At 53.5% G+C, this 25805-nt stretch overlaps 5 protein-coding genes across 5 annotated transcripts; 4 read left to right on the forward strand and 1 right to left on the reverse strand.

Annotated features, from left to right (window-relative positions):
- Positions 1 to 1033: 1033 nt before the first annotated feature.
- On the forward strand, positions 1034 to 1786 carry COL26b_006246 (uncharacterized protein; the record flags this gene model as incomplete). The annotated part of the gene is made up of 3 exons (XM_053179069.1): positions 1034 to 1139; positions 1222 to 1310; positions 1391 to 1786. 3 exons carry the CDS (start codon positions 1034 to 1036, stop codon positions 1784 to 1786), a joined length of 591 nt encoding a protein of 196 aa, XP_053037010.1.
- A 2857-nt stretch (positions 1787 to 4643) lies between these two features.
- Positions 4644 to 6314, forward strand: COL26b_006247 (uncharacterized protein; the record flags this gene model as incomplete). The annotated part of the gene is made up of 4 exons (XM_053179070.1): positions 4644 to 4665; positions 4853 to 4962; positions 5088 to 5213; positions 5274 to 6314. The coding sequence occupies 4 exons, from the start codon at positions 4644 to 4646 to the stop codon at positions 6312 to 6314; spliced, it is 1299 nt and encodes a 432-aa protein (XP_053037011.1).
- A 3615-nt stretch (positions 6315 to 9929) lies between these two features.
- Positions 9930 to 11702, forward strand: COL26b_006248 (uncharacterized protein; the record flags this gene model as incomplete). Its single annotated transcript, XM_053179071.1, has 2 exons — positions 9930 to 10611; positions 10699 to 11702. 2 exons carry the CDS (start codon positions 9930 to 9932, stop codon positions 11700 to 11702), a joined length of 1686 nt encoding a protein of 561 aa, XP_053037012.1.
- A 962-nt stretch (positions 11703 to 12664) lies between these two features.
- Positions 12665 to 17434, forward strand: COL26b_006249 (uncharacterized protein; the record flags this gene model as incomplete). Its single annotated transcript, XM_053179072.1, has 2 exons — positions 12665 to 16360; positions 16406 to 17434. 2 exons carry the CDS (start codon positions 12665 to 12667, stop codon positions 17432 to 17434), a joined length of 4725 nt encoding a protein of 1574 aa, XP_053037013.1.
- A 1099-nt stretch (positions 17435 to 18533) lies between these two features.
- COL26b_006250 (uncharacterized protein) lies at positions 18534 to 20375 on the reverse strand (the record flags this gene model as incomplete). Its single annotated transcript, XM_053179073.1, has 3 exons — positions 18534 to 20051; positions 20109 to 20192; positions 20250 to 20375. 3 exons carry the CDS (start codon positions 20373 to 20375, stop codon positions 18534 to 18536), a joined length of 1728 nt encoding a protein of 575 aa, XP_053037014.1.
- Between the last annotated feature and the right edge of the window lie 5430 nt (positions 20376 to 25805).

Genomic DNA, 25805 nt, shown 5'->3' on the forward strand with positions numbered 1-25805 from the left:
AATACGCCGGGTGGCTGGCGTGGAGACGAGCTAAACCCAATCCCGCCCGTTCTCTCCATTTCGATATCGCGAGCCCGTGGCGTTGTGGTCAGGGACCCCCGGGCCTCCTTTATTTTCGACCTTGTGCGGAAGAAGCTCACCCCCGGACGGACGCCTGTGGCCTGCCTATCTGCTACTGTACGGCAATGTATGCACAGTACCACCCAGCATTGCTAGCCTAGGCAAGATGGCTTCCTCCATGCCATGTTCCGCTTGGCTCCTCTTCCTGCCCAGGCGCCGCTTCTGCTGCGTGCTCTCCACGGGCCCTCTCCTCTCGCCTCGACCGAGCTAGCCAAGGTACGGCTAATTCTAACGGAGCACCACACGCCTGAGCCTGAGTTTTTGCTTGATATTAACCCCGTCAGCTTCTCTCACGACTCGCTTCCTTCTTCTTCTTCTCCCTCCTCACCCTCCAGCCCGTGTGTCTTGCCTCTCGTTACACAGTCGAAAAAGTTGCTTCTGCCCTTCACCTGTGTCTTATCCGCCCCTCTCGCACATATAATCTCTTGCTCTCGTTTTATACAAGAGATCTTCGACAACTTCGCTGTTCCTAGTCTCGATTTTGTGCCCGCTCATAGGACCAGTCCCTCCGCCTCTCGCTACCACTAATACATTTCTGGACGACGGCTCTTCTCCCCGCCAGCAACGGCTCTCGCTCAAGTCAACAACCCCTTTAGTCCGTAAGTCGACCCCGTCCCATTCCTGACGCCTTCGCCCCCAAAGACTCGCCTCCCTCCAGCCATGTGCTACTCAAACAGCTGTCGAAGCCAATGTGGAGCAATGAGGCTGTGGAAAGAGTTTAGGAATGCAGCATGCAGAAATGCTGCTTCTGTCCACAAATATGGCTTTTTGCTGACCAGGAAACGCAATAACAGCAGTTGATATTAATACCTGGATATCTAGCTCTCTAATTCTTTGTTGAGAGCTCCGTTCTTCTATCCTCCCACATCAACATCTCGAGTCGATCACCGAGCACTCACACACACGACACACAATGCCTTCATTCAAGAGCACCGTCTTTGCCGTCGCTGCGGCTTTCGTCGCCGCCGCCCAGGCCGACTACGTTATCGAGCCCAAGTCCGTTCCTCTGGCCACAAGAAGTACGTTATTCTACCCCCAGGTCCTGCTCCACCGCGATGGAGAGTGTGGGATTTGAGCACAGATGCTGACAGCAAGCTGCAGAGGCCTGGTGCCAAGATGAGACGAACACTTGCCCTATCATCTGCCAACAGGTCGAGCCCAGGACGACTCTGGTCAATGACTGCGACTACGTGAGTAGCACCCGTCCCCAACACGGTTTTATAGCCAACAATGGAGGGAAGTCAAAACAGTACTGACAGGACTGCCACAGAACTCTCTGACCTACGGCTGCGTGTGCGGCGACGGCAACCAGCCCAACATGACCGAGTACTCTCTCACCCTGCCCTACCACGTCTGCCAGGAGTACGGCAACCAGTGCGTCACCAAGTGCGGTCTCGGCGCCAACGAGTGCGCCTCCAAGTGCCGCGAGGACAACCCCTGCGGAGCCAGCAACCCAACCCGCGCCAACAGCACTTCCACCGCCTCCGGCACGGCCACCGCGACCTCCTCGTCGACCAGCGGCGCCATCTTCACCGGCATGGCCGGCGACGACGGCAGCTCCGGCTCCTCTGGCTCCTCCGGCGCCGCGGCCCTGGGAATGGGTCGCGAGGCTGGCTTCGTCGTGCTCGTCGGCAGCATCCTCGGCGGTGTTGCGCTCCTGCTCTAAGTGGCTATCACATGTGTGTGTGTGCTGCTGCTGCTTCGGGTGTGAGTCTGATCAGACAATGAGAAGAAGAAGGGGAAGGGGTGTGTGGCTGGTTGCTGTGTTGCTGTCTCGTCCACTCTTTTGAAATACCCTCTTGCACAAAGTTATTTCACATGCTCGGCGTTTATAGGCGGGGAGGGGGAAACGAGCGTATCGCGCGGTTTTGTCCTCCTCGGGACGGCATTTTCATTGACAAAGGAATGAATCATTGGGGAAATGATTTGGGACCAAGAAAAAACAACTAATGTCTTTTAATATCATCGAGCAGAACATTTGGGCGACGACGAAAGCGAGCGGATGATGGATGAGAGGAGGAAAATAATGTCATTTGAGCGGTCTTATTTTTAATTTTGGGAGGCACGGCTTTGAAATAGGTCGAGTCGAGTCAGTGAGAAAAAGCGAAAGGAAGCGGCGCCTTTTTGGGCTGCAAGCTTCAGAAAGACTACAAGTTCCGTCCCGTTGTTGTGCATATCGTCGTATCTCGTGCCGGCACTTACAACTATTCCGCTTCTGCACTTTCTAATGGTAGTGTCTCTGGTAAGCCCTTCCGCAGGATGGGAAGAGTAGCAAGCTAGAATGGGTTCCTTATCTAGAGGCTGAGCACGAGACCATGGTCACCGTTCATCCCGTGATGTGGTTCGTGCTAAGCATTCTTCCCGCGAGACGATGACTCCGATATCGTGGGCGAGCTAGGGAGCATATCGGAGCGTGGGCCGATATACGCGCAGCGAGAGAGGGGGGACAAAGGATGAACGGTTTGGCAGACACGGGATGGTGACGGTGTGGCGGGCACCAATTAGAGTGGACGGGACATCTTGCACTGGTCTCGGGCCTGGTCGATGTCGATGTTCCATCAAATGGGACAAGATAGCCACATGCAAGTCCTGTACACGGCATTGTATGGCCGCCGATGTTGGCGGCCGGCGGCGCGGAGGGGTCACGGGGACCAGCATGGCGGCACGGCGGCCCAGGGCCGGACCCGATCCATGTGGTGGATCCCCCCTCCCTCACGCAATGAGGCTGAAGTTACCTGAGGCTGGGGGTGGGTGAACAAGGGGTCCTCACATGTCATCATGTAGGTGGATAGGTAGCCAGCCAGCCAAAGTGTTGTTTGAGAGGTTGAAGTTGGGGGCCGATTATGAGATGATCTTTCTTACGGGTGGACTTGCTGTAGTCGGGTGGTCGGGGGACGGGCGGTAGTTCGCATGGCCCAATTGATCGGTGTGATGTTGGTCAATGGCCGATGGCACGTTAGCGACATGCGCCGCAGCTCCTCCGAGAAAGATCAGGTGAAAAAAAAGCTGGGTAGGGTACGGAGTAGGTCCGTAGGGCGAGCGGCGCATGCAGGGCTGGGCTCTCACATGCCAAAAGTGTTGCGCCGCCGTTTCTAATAGTCTGAGAAGACGCTGCGAGATTCGCCCAAGACTTGCGTTAGGGCTCTTCAAGCATTGCATGCGCCCCGAATCAACCCAATAGCAACGGCGATAGAAACGGCGAGGACGAAAAGGCGGTAAATATCGATGGGGGAATATACCTTGTCTGGGTTTATCCTTTTCGCTCTCGGGCTTTTGGCAGCGAAGGACAGCGTGGGATGAAACGGGTGAGGAGGAGCTTGGGGCGTCGGGGAGCGCGTGTTCTCATAGGTAGGGTCTTTTTTTGTCCCCTCTTGGTCTCTCTTTTTTTTTTTTTTTTTTTTTTTTTGTTGAATCGCCGGAGATGAGGCAAGCGGGGGGCGGGTGCTGCTGTAAGCGCAGCGGAGGCTCGGTGTTGATTGGACGAAACAGGGAGCCGGTCGTCGTCGATGGCCTGTGATTCGCGATAGTAGATGGGATGGAAACGGGCAGACCCCTTGTGCGGTGGTGAGTTGCTGCAGGGGAAGAGGTAAGTGAGGGAATTTACCTTAGGTAAGGCGGTGATGTAGAAGGACACCGAGAGCGACAAAGACGATCCATGGATGACGGGAGTCGATGCGGATGCGGAGAGGGTTGCAGTTGATGGGAACGATGGGAGGCACACAAAGGCAGCAATCACGAGGCAATGACAATGACAGCGAATGACGATGACGGTGCCTGTACCTGCCTTGCTTGCCCTGCAGGTAGGTAGGTAAGGTAAGGTAGGTGCGAACCGGCCGCGTAGCTACGGCACTGAGGCTCCTACTTCCCGCCCCGGCCGCCGCGCCCAGGCTGCTGGACCGAGTTGAGAGCTTGCCTTGGCCGCATCTGATTTGTCCCCGGATGGAGCAGCGGGTGGCAGATGGCCTGTCATTTGCTGGCTTGCTGGACATGGAAAGTCACAAATGTCCACTCTCACGCTTCCAGAACGGATGGATACCTCATACCTGCGCCTCTGGTGGACCAATGCACCGCTCAACCAGCTGGGGTACAGTCTACCTTGCCAGTCCACCGACCGACCCCCTGCTCTTTTTCCCCCTAAAAAAATAAACGGCCAGCTCTCGTCTATGATGCGAGGCCATTGAGGTGCACACTTGCCTGCCTTGACCTACACTACTTGCCTTCCTTACTTTCTCCGATCCCAAGTTTGCATGCACAATTAGCTCTGTCTTTTTGCGGTGGAAGCCGCGCGCAACACATCTCCTGTAGCTTTTGTCTCTGCTATAGATATCCATCACTTCCCCTCCCCCACCACAAGCCGGCGTTGCATTCTCCTCTGGTCTCCTTTTGCTTCTGGACCTTCTCAACTTCCTCGGCTCCCCTCCTCACCCCTCTGCCTTCTTCTATTGCTACCTTCAACCCCCACAGTCGTCGCCGAACAACCGTCATTCCAGACTTCGCTGTCTCTGGCGCGCAACTTGTGCAGAATGGGCACCAAGACCTCTGAAAGTGAGCATCACCCCTGTATCCCTCGCTCCCTTCGGAAACCCAGACCAGACACCCGGGTCCAGCTGAGCGCTCAGCTTGTGGAATGTTGCGCCTGCAATTGACGGCCGAGGTTCCTTCACGAGAACATATGGCGGCTTCTACACCTTAAACGAGCAACTTTGGCTAACCTATTGTCTTCTTCCAATAGAAACGGCAGCCGCCGAATGCATCTCCGACGATGCCCTCATCCATCTCAAGTCCTACAAATACTCCGCCGTCGACAAGTCGCCCATCTCCAACTACATCCTTAAACCATACGTACGTTAGCCCCTCCGACGATCCCCCTCCTCCGGTCATGCCTTGCCCCGCGCCGTCCGAGCGGCTCTAGCCAGCCATCGCGCGCTACATCCCTTCGACAACCTGCTAACACAGTCTGCTCACAGTGGAACGCCTCTGTCGAGCTCTTGCCGCTATGGCTGGCGCCAAACATGGTAACGTTGCTGGGCTTCTTCTTCATCCTCGGAAACATTGGCCTTCTGGTTGTCTTCATGCCTGATTTGGTTGGACCGGTACGTTTAAACAGAGTCGGGGAAGATTATTGCAGTGAACACTCTGCTGACGACGCGCAGGCTCCGTCATGGTTATACTTCAGCTTCGCCTTCGGTCTTTTCATGTACCAGACCATGGACAATCTCGACGGAAAGCAGGCCCGCCGAACAGGAACTTCGAGCGGACTCGGCGAGCTCTTTGACCACGGAATCGACTCCCTGAACTGCACCCTGGCCAGTCTCCTCGAGACCGCTGCCATGGGTCTCGGCTGCTCCAAGTCCGGCGTCTTCACGGCTCTCGTCCCTTGCCTGCCCATGTTCTTCTCGACCTGGGAGACGTACCACACCCACACTCTGTACTTGGGCAGAATCAACGGCCCTACCGAGGGCATTTTGATCGCCTGCAGTGTCATGGTTGTCTCTGGTATCTACGGCCCTGGTATCTGGACCCAGCCCATTATTAAGCTTTGGGAGGGTCACGAGAAGTACATGTTCGGCTTTGCTCACTTGCTGGGCGAGACCTCCATCCGTGACATCTGGATCGGCATGATTGTCTTCTCCCTGTTCGCGACCCATATCCCCTTCTGCGTCCTTCATGTCATCAAGGCCCGTCGCGCGCGTGGCGAGCCTGTGGCTCCCGTCTTTTTGGAGTGGACGCCGATGGCAGTGTTCACCCTCGCTATTGGCGCATGGATCTACTCGCCTTACACGACCCTTCGCACCGAGAACCACCTCGTTCTCTTCTGCTTGACCATGTCTTTCGTCTTTGGTCGCCTCACCACCAAGATGATTCTTGCTCACCTGACCAAGCAGCCGTTCCCGTACTGGACCGTCATGCTTGTGCCTCTCGTCGGAGGTGCGTGCCTCGCCAACCTTCCGGTCATTGGCATCTCTGCCATCAGCGCCCAGACGGAGCTGTACTACCTGTACGGCTACTTCATCTTCTCCGCAGTTGTCTACTTCCGTTGGGCCTACCTCGTCATCACCAGCATCTGCAACTTCCTCGGAATCAACGCCCTTACCATTCCCAAGGAGAAGCAGCTCGCCAACAAGCAGGCGCTTCTGGCTGCGCAGACGGGGCCGATTCTCAATGGCACTGCGAACGGCTTCAAGAAGGAGTAGAATCTCAAAGTTCTGTGAAGACGAATATAGAGGTGATTCAACACCAACGACCGACATGGGAATGGCGAGGACGAAGAAGGAGGAGGGAATTCTGCGTAGAGGAAACTACAGCACGTCTCGCTGCGGCCGAGAGGGATACGATTGAGCTTATTTTGCATTGACGTCGGCGTTGCAGGAGGCTGATCCCAATTTCAACATTGCATGCGCTGTTGTTCTTTTTATTTCGGCGCTGAGGGTGAGCATGCCGCGGATACTGGCATGACTGGACTACGTTTATAAGTACTATAACTATTTAGTAGGGCGAAAAAGAGCCCCTTTTTTGCATAATATCATTGTTCAACATTCAACGTTCCACCTAGTATGTTGCGGGTTCGGGTAGTGAGGTTCATGTTGTGATGAAAATAGAGTGGCACGGCATTCTGCGAGCAGTTACTATCAGTTCGAGTCTCATAGGATCTAGTACATCACGAAAGTCCTTGCTGGAACTGTTCGTACGTGTGACGACGGGGCTTTGATATTTATGCTTCTCGTATCTCCAAATGCTCCTATGGTCTCTGGTTCTCGACCAAGGCTTGAGAGGTAATTTGCAGCATATGAATTCAAGTGCGAGCTAGACGGCCTGTTGTCAATGTGGTGCCAGCATCGTGGTGGGAAGCAAACCATGCGCTGTGCTATCTCGAAACAACGAGGACTGTGGTGCAGAATGTTGTGGGATATAGCTATCCGTCATCGGCCCTGCTAAACTATTGGCCAGAGGTGTTCGATGTGAGAGCATTGGACTGAACTACGGTTGCTAGATTTGATGGACGGCTGTTGTCATTTTCTAGTATTTCTATCAACTGCGGCCAGCGACAAACAAAAACTAGTGCGTCTTAACCTTTTTAAATGTGCCGGTTGTATACGAGAGTCTGTCACGTTTCGTATAAGGTAGAGATAGTATATTATTGATTCTCCTCGAGGGCGAAGTTGGGATATTGATACTCGGAACAGCAAACCGCATAATCTGTCTTCTTCGTGAATGCGAAAACCCCTCTTGGGCTCTGCTCAAAACCCAGTACGGGGAGCTCTGGCCTGGTATCTTAGAGCGACGAAGTACTATTTCTTCTTCTTTTTCTGTTCTTTTTCCGATGGTGTCTTCCATGGACGTCTTTGGTGGAGTATCCTTACTACTTATTCTGCTGTCAAGTGCTCGTCCCGTTGGCTCGGTATTACGAGTCGAGAAACGGGAGTGCTATCCGTTAGATACGAAGCGATACTTGCGCGACGGGAGAACCGGTCAGTGGAGGGGAGAAGTAGCATGTATTATGGTTAGACATAGATTTTCATACATATTTTTGTTGATCGGTCTATGTACCCTTTCGTTGATTTTGCGTTCGCAAAGGGTTGCCTGCCCACTGGGGTTGCTTGGTTCTGATTGTTGAAGGAAGCTAGAAAGAAAAAAAACTGGATCGAGAGGTTTCTTATAGAACTATCTGTGGGGGTATAACTGAGGAATACGGCTATTACTAGCATCGACTGCTTCGCGGGCCACAAGGGCACGGGTGCGTTGCATGAGAGGGGTATCGCATGTGCAGAAGGTCTTTGTGACTTGTAATAAATAACTTTTCAATCCTGTAGCAGCTGATGAGGGCACAAATCTCATGTGTATGACTTCGCTTGCTACTTTCCCAAGTTCGCATCAACCTGCTGAAGGAGGTTGCCAGGGTGCCTACTTTAAATCCTTACTATTACAGATATGTAAGTCGTACGCGACATGAATGTGGCTTGTAGGAATAAAAACAAAATAATATGTTGACAACACTGATAGACACTGAATCACATGGTGCCTAGTTGTCGTCTACCAAAATTGGCTCTTGTAGAAGGACATGTATATCAGCTTATCATGCCGTATGGGTTTGTTGTAATATCACGCTCAAAACGAGTTCCACGAATCATACCAAATCATATGGATGAAAATCTCTGGCTCCTATATAGCTGCTCATCTTCGACAACACGGCTTTCTTCGCCAGATTGAGTTTGTTGAGCTCCCTTCAGCTGCATATGTCAATTAGAGATTATTATGCCTCCCCGGCACAGATTCACCGCTTGCTTTCGACCATGATTAAAAGCTGAAAGACAGTGTTTCTTTCACGAAAGTCTGAGACAGCAAATTGGTCGCTGTGAGCTGTGACAAATTCAAGCTGGGGCCGTGGCCGAGAAATAAGTAAGTCGTCTTGTCTTATCAATCTGACTTCTATTGACAAAGGTCTCTGCCAACTATCCTCGTGGATGTAGTTCAAAGTAACTAGGTAAACCTTGCATACATTGAGCAATCCTGGCTGTGGTTTTCTACCTTGACAATAATGGTACTTGATGGGATTTTCCGGATGAAGTGGAAGTTCAGCATCTGGGTATGAAATTTGTCTTGTATCCTATCCGATGCTTTTGCCAGTACCTTCAAACCCACCATATTGACCCTCATACCCCTTTCTGTTCAAGTATTCGACGAATATTTGAGGGAGCTCACTGAGGAACGCGGGTCATGAAGCTTTCTGAAATATTTGAGAGCTCTGTGGCTGCGATCAATCAAGAAGTATTTGCTTCGAATGGACATATGGGCCTTTCAACCAAAAAAGTGACAGCAAATGATGACGACATCAACCGTCGTGGATTCTCTCGTTTAGTCTGTTGTCCATGACTGCGGACGTGCATCTTTCGAAGGGCGCAAACCTTGATGTTTGCTGCAAGCCAGAATGAAAAGTTGAGCGCCTTTTTGCGCCATACCCAAAGATGAAGTGCTTGTCACTTTGCGGGATCACAAGTACTAAGGCAAGCTGAGTGAGCAATCATGATGTCTCCAGACATGCATGCATACCTTAGCTGCGACCACAAATCGACTGCTGTGTATGATGTAATGACGATAAGAATGTGGGAAAACAACGACTGACTCCGGTCGCAATGCATTCGCAAAACACGGCCCAGGTTCAAACACCCTAGTGCTCTTGGCCATGGAATTATCGATTTCAAGACAATGCATTGACGTCGGGCTGGCAGAATTTCCAATCCAGGGGCGAGCTCAGGTGAGGTGGTGCTGCAGAAAGCAGACACGCGAGGGAGGAGCAGAGAGGTCAGGTTCACCCGTCCTCTGCAGGCTGCAGCTGCACCCGGGAAGATGGGGAATGTACATACACTTGCCACACAATCTCGGTGGCGACACAAGTATCGTGGTCACTGGTTCTCCCCCCCTCCTTCGGTACCGCCGATGGGCATTGAGCCACTGTCAGTCCAACGGCCACCCACTACGTCCAACAAAGGCAGGCATCACCGTGGTGGACGCAAACACTGGTCCAGGCAGGCAGTCGCAGCACTGGGCACACTGGCAGAGGACGACGCGCCCCAAGAAGGACAGTGCCAATTACAGCGAGGAAGCCCCCCAAAGGGTGCAAAGGGGAGAGAGCAAGCTGAATCAACCCCCCCCAAATCCTGCCAGAGGTGCCCGAGAGGCCACTTCCCGCATCGCATCAACGACGACACGAGACGAAAAAAAGCGGCAGAAAAAAATTCATCGATCGACACGTCAATCGCCCTCGCGACGAGCCGACGGGAATACAATGAATGGCTATTCAATCGTCGCCCATGGCCTCTCTCACGCGCTCCACCCGGAGGGCCAACGCTGAAGGGCTTCATCCCCATTCCCTTCACCATCCCCATCCCGTCCCCGTCCAGCAGCAGCCAACGCACCAGCACCAGCAGGCCTTCGCAGCGAACACTGTGACGCGCGCCGCCCCCCAAAACATCTCCGCCTACCACCACCAGCTGCCCGGTCGCACCAAGCGCCAGCTCGACACGGCCGATCTCGTCGATTTCGACCACCCGAAGCAGAAGAGATCGCGTTCGAGCATCGAAATCCTCATCAAACCTGCTCCCCAGCCCGTCAAGCCGGTCGTTGCGAACGCGACTGCCGCCCACAACGTCACCACCACCCCGACTCCGCAACCGACGACGACGACGCCTCAGGCGACCCCCCTACCGAGGCCGACCCCGAAACCCGCGCAACAACACGTCGCGACAGTGCATCCCCTGAAAGCCCCCTCGACCCCCGCGACCGATAATGCGCCGCAGTTGACAAAACATCAAGAAAAAGTCATCAACGGCATTAAACATGAGTTGGATCGTTTGCAGCCCCGCGAGGTCGATACCCACACAAAGGAGGGGGGCCGCAAACTGCGCTCGCAAGAGGCCACTCGTTTCAAGAGCGAGCTGTCAGCATACTTCCCCGAGTATGACGAGGTCATCGGAAATGATCCAAAAGAACAACGTATGCTCCATGCTCATGCTTTCCGTTGCCGTGCTTGTGCCGGGTCGACACGGCATTACAGGATACTTACTGACCCTTTGCCTGTAGACTTGCTGAACGTCGATACCCCGATAGTCATTTTTGACTCGAACCCCACACGCCTTCAACCGGCACCATGGCTTCCGTTCACCGGTGCGGAACCCAGCGCGCCGAATGACGCTTCAACGATCCCGCCCAGCGCACATAAAGTCCCGGTACGCGGATACGGTGACGCGTTGTTCAGCGATCTCGTCGATGCACAGCGTATAGACTTTGACTTCCTCGGGATTTCCCACAAGAGAGAACCTGCTGAGGATCCTCTGCCAGATGCGTCCTTCGTGCCCTCGCACAAGAGGGCCGAGAGACTGGAAAAGTCCATTCGTAACACAGAGCGTGGTCGGGCTCAACACGAGAAGGACCAAATCGCACGTCTGCTGGGCGGTTTGCAAGGTCACGACTGGCTGCGAGTCATGGGTGTAAGTGGCATAACGGAGAGTCGAAAGAAGCAATACGAACCGGCGAGGCAGCACTTTATAAAAGGCTGCCAAGCCATCCTCGAGAGATTCCGTCAATGGAGTCTGGAGGAGAAGCGCCGCAAAGCCGAAAAGGATCGTGCTCTCGCTAAGGCGGAGGCGGAAGAAACGAGTGATGAGGATTCTTCCGAAGGTAGTGATGAGGATGATGCCGAGGAAGACGACGCTGGTAATGTCAGTGACGGTGATCCTCCTGGCTCTTCCGACGATGACTCTGTGTCGCAACAGCTTCACGAAGAAGCGATAGCAAGGTCGAAGGGAGCAAAGAACAGTAAGAAGCGCCCAAGGGTGATAATACAACCCCGGCCTCCACCAAAGCCGGAACCGCCAAAGGAGTTCAAGTCATTCTTCAAGAAGAGGTACGAGCGAGATGCGGCCTTGCATCGGCACAGGCGGGCTGGTCGTAAAGTGGTTGCATGGGGACATCCGATTCCAGAGATACCCGAGATCGATTTCGATCTCCCCGAAGAGTTTCGTGACGAGGAAACGTTGAAGGTGCAGGCGAGGAAGAGGCGTCGCGACCGTCGAGGCAGGCACTGACAGGCTTTCCCGTGTGTTGAGTAGGAGGTCCATTGGCGCAGTGTCCTGCGAAATGTGTGTCAATGTGTTGTAACATTAATCATTGTAGACTGCTGGGTGGCATGGCTCAAGAACAAGCGTTTGAATTAATCGATGACGGAGAAGTTTTTCAAAGTAAACTCATGTTATTGCTCCACGCGAAGAGGTGCCTGTGAGAAACGCATTTAAGCTAAGTTGTGAAAATGCCATTTGTGTCGTAATTGTCCGTTGCAGGGCTTGAGAGGAAGATTCTGAGAAGTGGCGGGAGAGGTGAAGACCGGACCGTTGAAGCTTGAGCTTCCTTGCCGGCGGCGTGACACCTCAGGCCTAGTGATGGCACGGACCAGCTCCTCCAACGACCAACCCCTCCAGTTGAACTGAGGTGGAAGGCACGACCGACAACACACTCACGCCTGCAAGTTACGTAAGCCCGATGAGAAAAAGGCCCACCCAACGGCGCAGGAGCCAAGGTGGTAGCTCCATCCAGGTCCAGTCTGCTGTCCTGTCGCGGCGGACCGTGGACGCGCTGACCAGGCATGGAAGGAAGGCCTGAACTAACCATCGACTGCCGACCACAGAATTCCGGTGTTTGGTCGCCGCAGCAGACTCATCTTCCGCTCCCACCTCTCGCTCAGTTTCTCGCCGCCGTCGAGACGATCGACTTCTTTTCACTTCGCGCCAAACTTCTCTCCATTAATAATACTTTCGCCTTTTCGCTGTCGCAGCTGCCTCAAAACGAACCCAACCTCGCGATAACGACGGCCCCAGCGACAGGATGGTGAAGGCCATCGTCAAACTTCGCACCTGAGAACCTCGCGCCGGCGCACCTTCCTCGCCCACATTCGCCGACTTTACCTCCCTCTCTCCATCGCGACTCGATCGTTTCCACGTCTTACTTGATGAATGCCTGCGACGCCGTCGTCGCGAGCGCATCATAGGCCATCATGAACCACCTCGACGCAGCTGCCGCTGCGGCTGCCCCCGCCGTTGAGGAGGTTATCGCCAGCGACTCCGAAGACGACCTTCCCCCCATGAAAGACGAGCCTCCATACCCCTACTTCGTCATTCGACAAGATGTTGAAATCGAGCTCAATTTTCGCGAGAAACGCATCCGTGGAGTGTCCCACATCACGCTCGCCGAGCTGCCCGGCACTCACGTTGACGAGTTCGCCATTGACGCGCGACAATCCGAAATCGATCTCAAGAATGTCACGGTGCAGTTTCTCAAGGATTCGCAGCCCGTTGGCACCCCTAAAAAAGTTTCAGCGAGCTACCGGGACCCGTATAAGTTGCTGGATTACCCGCCATACTACAACTGGAACGCCGAACACCACGACCTGAGGAAGATCCGGATGCGACCCCTCATGCATACCCGACAGAGCGACGTGCCCGCCGAGAATAGAGAGACGGTTGGCTGTACGCCCGTAGACGGTGCTTTGCGAGTCAACCTACGGGACCTAAAAAAGGTCAAGGAAGAGTCAGGAACAGGAGTGCCGAAGCGGCCAATGCTCAAGATCCGCGTCTCGAGCATGACCCCGAGCTCCTTTGAGCCTCCAGAGAACGAATTGTCGGGAAGCCGCGAGTACCGAGTGACGATACCGTTCGAGACCAAGCTTGTCAGAGATGGCATCCAGTTCGTCGGAGTCGATCCCGGAGATCTCAGATACCCTCACGCATACACAAGACATTCCATCGAACCCGGAACCGCGTCTTGCATTTTCCCATGCATTGACGATCATGGACAGCTTCCCACGTGGTCAATAGCCGTCAAGTGCCCAAGGACTCTCGGCGACGCTCTGTGGCAGCCCCTGGCTACGCAACAAAATACGAACAGTACTACAAACGGCAACCGGGATCAGGCCCATGTTGGCGACTCTACCTGTGACAAGGACTATTTGCTTACTGAGGAGGACAAACTTCTCGAAATGACCGTAGTCTGCTCCGGATCGTTGTCAGACGAGATTGTGGATCCGGAAGACGAACGCAAAAAGATCATGACATTCGAGATGGATAAGAGGGTGTCGGTGCAAAAGATCGGCTTCGCGGTCGGTCCCTTTGAGCACGTCGACCTTTTCTCCAACTTCCGCACTGAGGAAAACGACGAGAAGCTCGGCGCTAGTGCGCTCAAAATCCATGGCTACTGCCTGCCCGGAAGAGCAGCAGAGGTCCAGAACACATGCGCAGCACTAGCAGCAGCAGCCGACTTCTTCACTCTTACGTTTGCCAGGTATCCTTTCGAGAGCTACAAGATGTGCTTTTTGGATGACATGGTGAACGATACTGTGGCCCTACAGTCAATGTCTTTTGTGAGTACTCGACTTCTTTTTCCTGAGGAAATCATCGACCCAGAAGTGGATGTCACGAGACAACTGGTTTTCAGTTTGGCGTCCCAATGGAGCGGCATCAACTTGTTTCCCAACACGCGCAGAGATCTTTGGGTTGTCATTGGCATCGCCTACTACATGACCGACCTCTTCTTGAAAAAGCTTTGCGGCAACAACGACTATCGATTCCGGATGAAAGCCATGTCAGACCAGCTGGTCAACACTGATATCAAGCGGCCATCATTACATGAACTCGGCAACAACCTGCACCTGGGAGATTTTGAGATGGAGTTCATGATTCTAAAAGCCCCTTTGGTGCTCTTCATCCTAGACAAGCGTTTGATGAAGGCTCCTGCTCAGACGAACCTGACACGCATCATTTCTCGCATTCTTTACAAGGCCAACATTGGAGAAAAACAAAGCGAGTGGATCATCAACACGGAGTCGTTCCAACGAGTATGCGAGAAGAACGCCCGAAATAAACTGGAGGCATTTTGGGGCCAATGGGTTTACGGATCTGGCTGCCCACGGTTCGATGTGTTTCAGCGTTTCAACAAGAAGCGACTATGCGTTGAGATGAACATCCGACAAGTCCAGGACAAAGCCCTAGCAGAGGCGCAAACTCTGAAGAAGACGGAATTCCTGCGTGCTATCAAAGAAAAATACCACGGCGTCAAGACTGAGGAAACGATTGGACTGTTCACCGGTCCAATGACGATAAGGATTCACGAAGCCGACGGGACGCCATATGAACATATCGTGGAAATCCGCGAAGACGCAGCTAAGGCGGCTAAGTTCGAAATCCCGTACAACACGAAGTACAAGCGTCTCAAGAGGAAGAGGCGGGCCACAGAGAAGCTCAGCGCGCAATCAGCGGCAGACCCCGATAACAACGAGGAAACGCTATTGTACTGCTTGGGAGACGTCTTAACCGGCCCCGAAGACGTGAGAAAGTGGGAGTTTGCGGAATGGGAACCCGACATCGAGAAAGCCATGGACCAGGAGTCATACGAATGGATCCGAATGGACGCTGATTTTGAGTGGGCCTGCGAGATGAAGACCAATCTTCAGAGCTACATGTACGTCTCTCAATTGCAACAAGACCGAGACGTCGTTGCACAGCAAGACTCGATGCTGTACCTGCGGAAGAGCCCACCACATCCACTGGTCTCTACATTTCTGACGAGAACCCTCGTCGACCGGCGGTACTTCCACGGCATAAGAACGATGGCTGCTGAGACGTTGCATCAGCACGCCACAGATAAGGTTGGGATGGCAGGCATGACTCACCTCCTCAGGGCTTTCCGTGAGCTCTTCTGCGACGAGAAAGGCGAGCCAAGGCACAATGACTTTACGGACAAGAAGCAGTACATAGTCCAGTGTGCACTGCCGATGGCCATCGCCAAAATCCGCGACTCGACTGGCAAGTGCCCTGAACCTGCTCAACGGCTTTTGCTGAAGGAGTTGGCAACCAACAAAAACGACAACAACCCATACTCCGCAGATTTCTATAACTCCAAGATCCTCGATGCTCTAGCAACGAGTCTCGTACCTGAGAAGCGACGCGACTCTGGAGATCAGATGGACCTTGATACGTCGGTCGATGAGCGGGCAGTGCTCGTTGAAGTCTTGGCCGAGATTGACCGCCACCGTAGGATGGATGAGTGGAACAGTTCTTACCAAAATATCTACACAACTACTGCCCTCGAATGCTGGCGGAAGCTGATGAAGGCAGGAGTCATCCCCAAAAGTCCCATTAACTTTTGGCAATACCTCCAGGACGGGACCTACGACTTGGTGCGTATCAAAGCTTTCGAGTGTCTCGTCGACCTTGGCTTCATGATGGAGATGCCGGTCTTCAGATTGTTGTTGTCAGTCATTAGCACCGACAGGTCTCCTTTCGTCCGACACAAGGTCATCGACATCTTCTGTACAGGTTTGGCTGCTCTTGCTTTCGGCGAACAGTCCCAACCCAAGCTTCCCGCACGTGGCCCTATTGGGGACGAGTTGCAAGTAGATTTTGATACCGAAGCAAGGACACAGGAGCGGCGGAAGCAATTTGCAAGGAAGCAGGACGTCAATGTTGCGCTTGCGGCTCTGAGGACTGAAATGGAGGAACAGTACTCGGACCACGAGCAGGCGTTGCAAAAGACAGTGTGGAAGGCTCTGAACGCAGAAGTTCTTGGCCGCGCTGAAAAGATCACGCTCTTACAGCTGTGTGGGACTATGTTTGATGTCGCTGACCGATGGACCGTTACTCTCAACTTTCCGAAGCGATGGAGAGTCACTCGTCCTGTCAAGCCTCATCCAGGCAGGGTAAGCAACTTCATTCCTCGAAATGGCTTTTCTAACAATTTGCAGTTCATGGTCAACTTCAAGTCGTACTACAAGACAGCGCTGCCATCGGCGAAGCCGAAGGAACCAGTGCCAGAGCAGCTGCCACCCCCGCCCCCGCCCCCAGTACAGCCGCCGCAGCCTCCCAAACCTCCCGAACCCAAACGCCTGATTGTGAATATGAAGAATGGCATAGCCAAGAAGCCTTTACCCTCGGCTCCACGACCTGTCTCAACTGCCCCTCGGCCCACCCCACCTCCAGCCGTGCAGTCTCCAAAACCAGTTTCGGCACCATCGCCAGCACCTCGGGAAGCAGACTCGATCGTTGCATCAACCATCCGGAAGGAGACGACACCAAAGCCATCAACCCCCAAGCCATCGACGGTGAAGCTTCCCACATCAAGACCGTCACAGACCACCAAGCTTTCTGTGGGCAAACCTCCAGTCCCGAAGCCCTCAGTTGTGAAGCCTCAATTGTCGTCAAGCTCGATCTCCGCGCAGAATGGCCGCTCTACACCGCAGCCGGGGTCTTCGTCTGACACGCCGAGCAGCAAATCACAGAAGCGTCCCCGACCTGACAAGGTCCCTGGCGTAGACGACGCGTCCCCGGTGCTGAAGAAGGCGAAACTGAACGCGCGCCCTGACGGCACCATTCCGAAGCGACGCAGGATGTTCCGGTTTAAGCACCCGAAACTCAAAGAGGTTATGAGGAAGCTTGGTGTTAAGTCCCAGATGCCGCCCCCGAGAGACCCTTCCCACGTCAAGACTCACAAGTCGGCTTCTCCGTTCAGTGTGCGGCCTTCTCCTGCCGCATCTCCAGCGCCTGCCCCATCTGAGAGCAGTATCATGGCAAAGCCAGCACGCAAGCCGTTGCCAACAGGCTCGTCGGGGGGAGGAGGCTCATCAGGGCCAGCGGCTAGTCCGCCGCCGCCCGTGGCATCTCTCCCGCCCAAGCCTCCCTCGCAAGCTTCCCCGCCACCGCCCGAAGGCCAGCCGGCATCCAAACGCGTCAAATTGGTCATCAAGAGACCATCGACGTCTGCCCCGAAGAACTAGAGAAGAGAGTGGCAGCTGCGTTTCGCATGACAGAGGGAACTCTCCTCGACAGTTTTTCTGCACAATTACTGGTCTTGATGAGCATTTCTTTTCTTCGTAATTTATTTTCCTTTCTTCACTTGTCACGGCCCCTCCTCGAGACATCACATCAGCATTACCAGGCGTTTGGTCTTGGGACAAGAAAAAAAAACGGGGAAGAGAACGGACTGGGTTGGTGGGGACGGACAGTGTGCGGCTCAAGGGAACGAAGGTCGTGGGGAAGAGACGGCCGGGGGACGCTTCAAGTCGCGCGAGGCAGCAGCGCGTGTACACAAACAAACTATTTTCGAGAAAACCAGAATTTTAATGATACCCTCGACTGGAGTAGGTAGTCCTCGGGGAGTTCCCTAGTCCACGCAATAATTGGGTGTCGAATGAGACAAGACTGTTTTCTCTCCGCAATGTGTGTAATGTGCGACAGCTCTCAGACTGGTCAAGTCATCTGACTGAGGCTCATGCGGCTCATTGTAGCGTCGTAGTGTCTAGTTTCACAGCGTGTCATGTTCATTGCGACCTTTCTCTCTGGATAAACAGCCCCGTTCTCGATCACGAAGCGCATCGCAGATGGTGCACTTGACGTCATGTTAACTTCACTGTTTGTTTTTGAATTTATAATATTGTACAATGCTTCTCCATCCGGAAGCACCACCCTCTCTGTAAAACGGGTTGTTGCCCTCTCCGTGGTGTATGTAGTCCAGACTCGCGGCTTAGTATGCTTACATAGGAAATTTTGCTCAAAAGCACAGAAAAAAGAAAAAGAAAGATGTGTGCGGCGATCCAAGTTGCGGCGGCCAAAAGCTTGCGCCGTTGCGGCCTCTCCTGCGTCTTTGGTATCGTCACGTTTATCCCCTCACCCACGCTCCCCAGTCCATTGAACGCCAGTGTAATTTTTGATCGGCAAAGTCTGCTCTGGGTGACTTTGCAAGCTCGACAAAAAGCAAAAAGCCCCGCCTGTAGTGATGATCAAAACCCCTGAACCCATTATCCAAATGGCGCGGCCGAGAAAAAAGAGGGTATTATTAATAGAGGACCGCGCCGCAAGACCACTTCGAGTGACGAATTAGTGGGAGTGACCGTGGTCGTGGTCATGGTCATGGTCATGGCTGTGGCCGTTGCCGCGGCTGTGACTGCTGTGGCTGTGAGCAGAGTTGCTGCGCACACTGCCGCCGGCGGTTGTTGAGTCAGAGCAGCAGCCCTTGCCAACGCAGTTCTCGACGCAGTCCAGCAGACAGGCCTGCTTCGGCGAGCCGAAAGTCTGAGCAGCACCATCGTACTGCATCGCGCGGTGTGCGTTTTCGTCCTCGGGGTAGTCCTTATCACCACAGAACTCGGGCTGGATGGTGGCGGAATGGATACCGTAGGCGTGAAGGCACTTGCGAGCGCGCTTGGCAAGCTCCATATACTTCTCGCCGCCCTCAGCCGAAATGGGGAAGCTAACCTGAACGTGCATAGAGGCGACGATCTTGGTGTCGGATAGTTGCCAGATGTGGACGTGGTGACAGCTGATAACGCCAGGGAGAGTTTGGATGTCCTCGCGAATATCATTCAGGTCGATGTGGTCGGGAGTGGCCTGGAGGAGAATCTTGGAGGTTGCCTTGGTGAGGGGGATGGCAGACTTGAGAATGATGAGGGTAATGAACAGAGATACGGCGGGATCAGCGTAGAAACGGCCGGGCCAGTCAGTAAGCCAGATGATGAGAGCCGTGACGATGACACCAACGTTGCCCAGGGCGTCACCGATGACGTGCAAAACCATGGCGTTCATACCCATGTCGCCGTGATCGTGGCCGTGGCTGCTTGATGCCTTCTTTCTCTCCTTGTTGTGGTTGTGGTCATGGTGCAGGCTGGACTCTCTTCTGGGGCGCTTAGAGGCGGAGCGGCCACGGCCATGGTCATTGGTGTAGGATTTGTTGCCATTGTTCGCGAGGAGAGGAGACTCTTCGTCAGCCTCGCCGTCCTCGACAACTGTCTCATCAATCTCGCTCTCGCTCGTCGACTCCTGGCCATCAAGTTGGGGGCGGGTAGCAGCGATAATCTCCTGACGGAAGCTGGAAGGATGAATGCTGAGGTCCTCAATGCTAGTGAGGCGGGAGTGGTGGCGGTTGCTGCTCTTGCGGCGATCGTGGCTCTTGGAAGTGGAAGCACGGCTCGTAGTACGGTCAGCCGGGTCTGAATCTCCCTCGAATCTAATGTGGCGAGTCTCGGACGAGGCAGCGACTCTGGCAACAACGGCTTCGGGGAAAACATCGCCGGCAGTACCGTCCTCGCTAATTACGTTTGTGGCACGGCCCTCCTCGGCGGCGTGTTCGTCGGAATGGGCGTGGGCGTGGTCGTGGTCGTGTTCGCCCTCCTCGTGGTCGTGGTCATGGTCGTGACCTCCGTGGGCATGGCCGCCGAGGACAAAAAATCCGACAAGGTTGGAGGCAAGGCCGAAGGCGCCGACGATAAGGATAAGCTGGGGGTTGTCGATCTCGGGAGGGTCGAAGAATCGGGTGATGGCCTCGAGGATGATGGAGACGCAGAGAGCAATCAAGAAGACGGCATTGAAGAAGGCACCGAGAATCTCTGCTCGCAGCCACTGCAAAGTCCAAGTCAGCTGAGAAGTGCTTCAATATTGTAGACAGAGGTAGCTTACGCCGTAGGAGTACTTGTCGGTGGTGGCTTTTCTCGCGACAGCGACAGCCCAAAGACCGACACAAAGGGAAATGATGTCGTTGAGCTACGTCGATTAGCAATGTGTCGCACATTGTGGTCCCGCGCAGTTGGCGAAACGTACCATGTGGAAGGCATCCGCCGTCAGGGCCAGCGACTTGACAACCAAACCAACAATCAGCTCAACCAGGAAGAAGACGACATCGATGGCCAGCATGATGCTGATCCGCGTCGACTTTGACCACGCCATGATGGGCAAGCGTCGGAATGATCGCGGACGATGGGAGGGGTGAATGAGCTTCAGGAGCTCAGTAAATTATTGGGTTGAGCCAGTAAGGCCAATCGTGGACGGGAGGTGAAGTCGCTGTCGCCCTGAAGGATGATGAATTGAAGTTGGAGATTGCGCGCGCAGACCAGGAAGGCTGAGTGCAAGGGGGTAAGGAAGTATGGTGGGAGGGGCGGCTCGCAGGTTATATTTGTGCAGGCACCTACCCACTACCGGCTGGCAACAAGATTGACTTTTCGGTTCGGTGGTGGACGGGATGGTGTTGGTGGTGGAGAGCGGTGCCCAGGGAAAAAAGAGACAACGGGAACAGAGACAGCGGCGGCGAGCTGAGTTCGGCGCTAGCTATGCTGTGTGCTGGATCTGTGGGCGGTATGAACAGATGCAGAAAATCCCAAATAGACGGAAATCGCAGCCATCGAAGGGTGTCTCTCTGTTGTTGTTGTTGTGCCGGTACCAATCTGAAGGCCAATGTCACTGCTCTCGCACCGTTATTTTTGCTCCTTGTGACACGGTGACCGACGGAGAGAGAAAAGTCGGAACGCGGTCGGACGCAATGACCGCCCAGTGCGCTGCGCGGGTTGCAGGCACGCAGCGCAGTACGTACGGATACTGGTGGTGCAGGCGCAGGTGGAGGAGGTAATGGGTGGTGGTGGACAGGGACCCGACATAGAGGATGACGGAATTAGACTTTCTTCGCTTTTTTTCTGTTTCTTTTTTTCTGCTTTTCTCCTGCCTACGTACCCGCATGTATCGTTCGCCTTAACTACCTACGCAGTGGCGTCGCCACCGCTGAGCAAAGATTGGGGGGCAATTGGGGTAAGGACTTTTCTACTCTGGCAGGCACCTGGCAATCTGGCTGGTCTGGCGAATGACATGTGCCACGAGCATCCAACACACAATAACAAACAGAAAGGATTAGCTCCAGACGAGACGAAGGCGTTTCCAGAAAAGGACACAAGATGGGCGATGTCTTCTTTTTGGGAATACCAGGGATAAGGAGACGCGCAGGGAGGTCTTAACTTCGGCGGCAGGGATGAGTAAAGGAGGAAAGGAGAAAAGCAGTTCTGCAGCTGTTTGCCCGGGCTGAATAATAGTGTCCCCCCTTTGTTTTACGGAAGAAAGCAGATCAGTTAAATGAAGTTCGGAGCTGCATCGGTCGTCCGTTCTTTGCAAGCTGCTTGAAGCTCGGGCACCGGACTTGAGGGGAAACTGTTTGGACGGGCATGGCCCGGCTCCTAGCATCTTGCGCGAGGGGACACTGGAAACCCCCGAAACTGCAGAGAGCAACAGCCCAGAGTCCTAGTCACGGTCATGGAGGCAACACGCAGCACCAATAGGTTCCGGAGTGCATTAGAAGACGATGATGCAGCATTATGAAAGCTTCTCAACGCGTCTGCTTCCACTCTACGCCGACATTTCTGTGGGCTCGACCTGCGTCTGTTGCGATCGGTCTCTGATTGGCTTATGCAGGGACTTACACCACCAGAGTCACCACCACCGCGACGAATCTGAGGGTCTCCCCATGGCCGGGGGCCAAACCAAACAACTTCACACTATTCCCGATGTGGGAGTCTTACTTCCAGCTCGCCTCCTTTCCTCTCTTCCTGTCCGTTTTGCCAGGCAGCCAGCGAGTTCTGTAACAAAAGCCATCAACTTCGGTTCGGAGCTTTCTCACGGATACCGCCCTCGTGGGATTCCTCGTCGGCTCGGAGTAACATCATCGGGTGTCACCGGATCGAGGAACCCCTACCAAACAACGCCGTATGCACATATACCGTCATTGGGTGGCAGATCATTCCATTCCAGAAAATATTGACGCAATCCTGGCTCTCCCATCCATCCATCCATCCATCCCAACGGGACCCCCGCCCGATTTCGGCACTATACCAGTTTCGTTTCTTCGCAATCCTCCAACAATTGGTGCCACGGATCGCGAGGCCCCCTGTTCCCCGACCCACGACGCCGGCTCAAATTCGGTCGGCCAAGCCGGGATCCGTCGTCGCACCCCACCCGTCGGCCCCGTTTCCCGAGTCACTGTGTTTCTTAGCACCGAGATCCGTGAAACTCGTTGTCCAACGTTGTTAATCAGTCTGGTGCTTGTCCATTTCTCACCAGCACGAACTCCAGCCGTGCTTTCCGCTAAAATCACTCAATTACTACATAGATATAGAGATTGGAAAGCAGGAGCATATTCATCAGCTGCCTAATTAGGCATGCCAAGGTTCTCTCATAGACTCAGTGTGTCCGGTCATTGTCTTCGCGCTACGGAGATACTGATAGTATTTCGAGATGCAACAGAAATTCTGTAGTGAGGCTTCAAAGCAATTACAATTGCGTTCTTTGGGTGGAGAGAGGCATCGAATGTGGGGACAGACCTATAACGCCGCCGTGTTAGCTCTGCCGGACACATGCTCTGATTTGATGCTTGTTAACTCAGCTTTTGCACAGTCACAGGACGTGCCAATCGTCGAAGTTTTCAAACCTCTCCCGAACTTGAGCTAGCAGACGTATCATTGGTGGTCACATCAGAGGTAGTGCGAGATGTGGATTGGAGCTTCGAAGACATTACGCCAGAGCACAATATGCAATCCCTACGTTCTTCATGACTTACGTGTGAATACAGTTCGCAGTAACGACTTGGTCTTCGACTTTGATATCTTCTATCGGGTTGATGGAGAGTTTTACTAGCCGGGCAGTGTCCCCTATCCAATCGTAGCGCACTCAGTCCTTCGATCCGACGATAGACGAAGACGGTAATCAACGATAATGCAGGTAATCAGAGGCGACGACAACAGCAAAAATAGTGACGACGACGACGACAACGACGACAACGACGAAAACGAGCACACATGAATTCAGTCGCTTTGATGTAAGAAAATAAGGGGTCTCAGTAGGACGTACGAACTACACGCGTGTATGGTGAATACTGCCTTCCATCCTAGTCAACTCAATGTTCCCTTTTACCGATCTAAGAAGTCGAATTGAACTCCAGCATCGTGACGAAATCGAGGAACATGTTAGGGAGATGCCCTCAACAAGTGGCCGCATGGAGCGATGAGGTGAGGCCATAGAGGGTAAGGAAAGCGCTTCGAGGGCAGCTTTGACTGAAGCAAACGAGCAATAGTGCCCAGAACGCTTCTTCGCCAGGAAGAGGTTCACATGCGAAGAAAAACAGTCGACGGATGTTGTTCAAGTGGCCTCCAAGGAACCATACGAGTGCAAGCTCTGCCTTTGGGCTGCCCTGAAGACCTCGTGCGGAGTAGGCGCTGGGTTTGGTCTGGCAGACAAGGCGCCGTAAGGCAACTGGTTCGCTTTGGTGGCTCGTGATCCTGGTTGAGAAGGCGTTGTATGTGGCATCGTGATTGGAGACCTGGTGATATTGCAGTTAAAATGACCCCTCAAAGCATACCTAGCTCACACCACATTCCCAACAAAAGTGAATCTCCCTCAACCTGTGCACTGTAAGATTCGGGCATTGCAAACTTGCACCCCTTCTATCGTCACATCTCAGGAGGTCCCGCTACGATGTGATTACCTGTAAATGTTGCTGAGATTTACCTTTGTTTTCTCATCATTGCCTTGAATCTGTCACAGTTTGGCCCACACACTTCGTACCGGCCTTACGCTTTCCCAAAGTGCTTCGTCACATCCTTGAATATTTCGTTCGGCAAGTGCGACTCACCACCACATAGACCCACCACTTCCTTCCATCTCCCGTACTCGCCTTACTTGACCAACTTCCATCCCATCTGCTTTCAACCAGTTCAGCTACGGCCAAGTGGCCCAGTTGGTAAAACAAGAACAGCATAAATCAAATTCTTCTCTAGAGACGCTTCTGGTTGTCTGAGAGGGGCGCTCGTTCGAATCTCGTCGAGGGCCGTGAAAAGGGTGATTCCTTTTTGACGCTTTTGCTTTTTCAATTGTCCTGTTTGACAGTATTTTGCAGTCGAAATTGTCACGACGCAATACGGTCCCGAAAAAACCAGTGCTTTTACCTATTACCTATTGCCCATTTCGAGTGACTAGATCAGTCACCCTGTGTCAGTCTATTATGTCCACAATTTTAGATAGAAGCTTTGGGTGCCGAGAGCCATATGTCTCGTCCGCCTCACCCGTCCTTTCTCTCGCTCTAATTCAAAGTATTCGTAAAGCTCAAAAGCATGTTTCAAGCCTCTTGGAAGTCTGTGGAGCATGCTCCGAGCGAGACGCTTGGGTGCCTGCTTCACCCCACTACCATCAGGAGGTTTCCGCTCACGCAAAAGCTTGTGCTAGGCTTTCGGGATTATCTTCAGGGACCAGTAGATGGCTTCAACGTGAGGAGGTGGCTTGACGCCCACAGCAAGTCTCCACCGTCCACGAGAAGTAGACCTGCATCAAAAGCTAATGACCGAAAACCCGTACTGTATGAATTGTCTCATCCCCTTATAGGACATTTCTACTCAGTTTGGATTCAGGCGTACAATATAGAATGATCTTCACCAATAGTGCCAACATAATTTTCACCTAGGTAAGCGTTATAACTCTTCGCGAACTCCTCCAAGCCTGTATCTTGATACCCATATATCTAGATATATATTTCCCTCGTATTCTCATCACTGCTTACCTATGAGCACGCCACCCGCGCCGATGCTGTGGCTTTAGTTCTGTGGCCACAGGCTTTGCGCATGCGTCCGCGATTGGCTTGTAATCGCGCTGTCCGCGTGGCTCTCACCTGAAATCCCACTTCCGCCCAAGCTCAACTTCTAATAGCCACGCGACAGATAAACTCAAGTAAGATTAACGCGTTCTGGAAGTCTAATCAATTTGTGACTCACACGTCTCTTGTATTAGTGCTTCAAGACACTCTTGTACTAACGACATTGCCGTTACCGGGTATTGTACTACGAACTTAAAATCACCTAGACAGACGAACAGTATGAACCAAGAGTTCAAATGAACATCCTCATTGACATCTCTGCTCCAGTAAAGCGGATAACAAGGCATCGAATGGTGCAGACCGCCCAGCCACCGCCCTCTTGGCTCCCATAGAGTGTCTCCGACAGGTCAACGCCGCGCCACACATACGCCCATTCGGATAGGCAACCCCGCATTGTCGCTCAATGTCGACCGGCCCTGTATCGATCTTCATGAGCACACGCGGGTTAGAGCTTCTCGACAAATGCCATACCTCTGCCGTGCCCTCTCCGGCGTCTGCCTGAATGCATCTGCCCCGGGCCCGCTGGCTCACCGAGCGGAACGTTGGCGCCACTTGCAACCACGATACCTTCCGGATGGGCAGATCTCATCATCGGGAAAGAAAGTCGAGATCGACAATTCCTAGACGGAGAAGCGTTTGCACTTCAACCCTTTTCAGCCGGTATTGAAACAAGGCGTGTAATAGTTGCAGCGGCTGTG

The sequence above is a fragment of the Colletotrichum chrysophilum genome (assembly GCF_026319265.1).
Source record: "Colletotrichum chrysophilum strain AFK26 chromosome Unknown scaffold_45, whole genome shotgun sequence".
Lineage (NCBI taxonomy): Eukaryota > Fungi > Ascomycota > Sordariomycetes > Glomerellales > Glomerellaceae > Colletotrichum > Colletotrichum chrysophilum.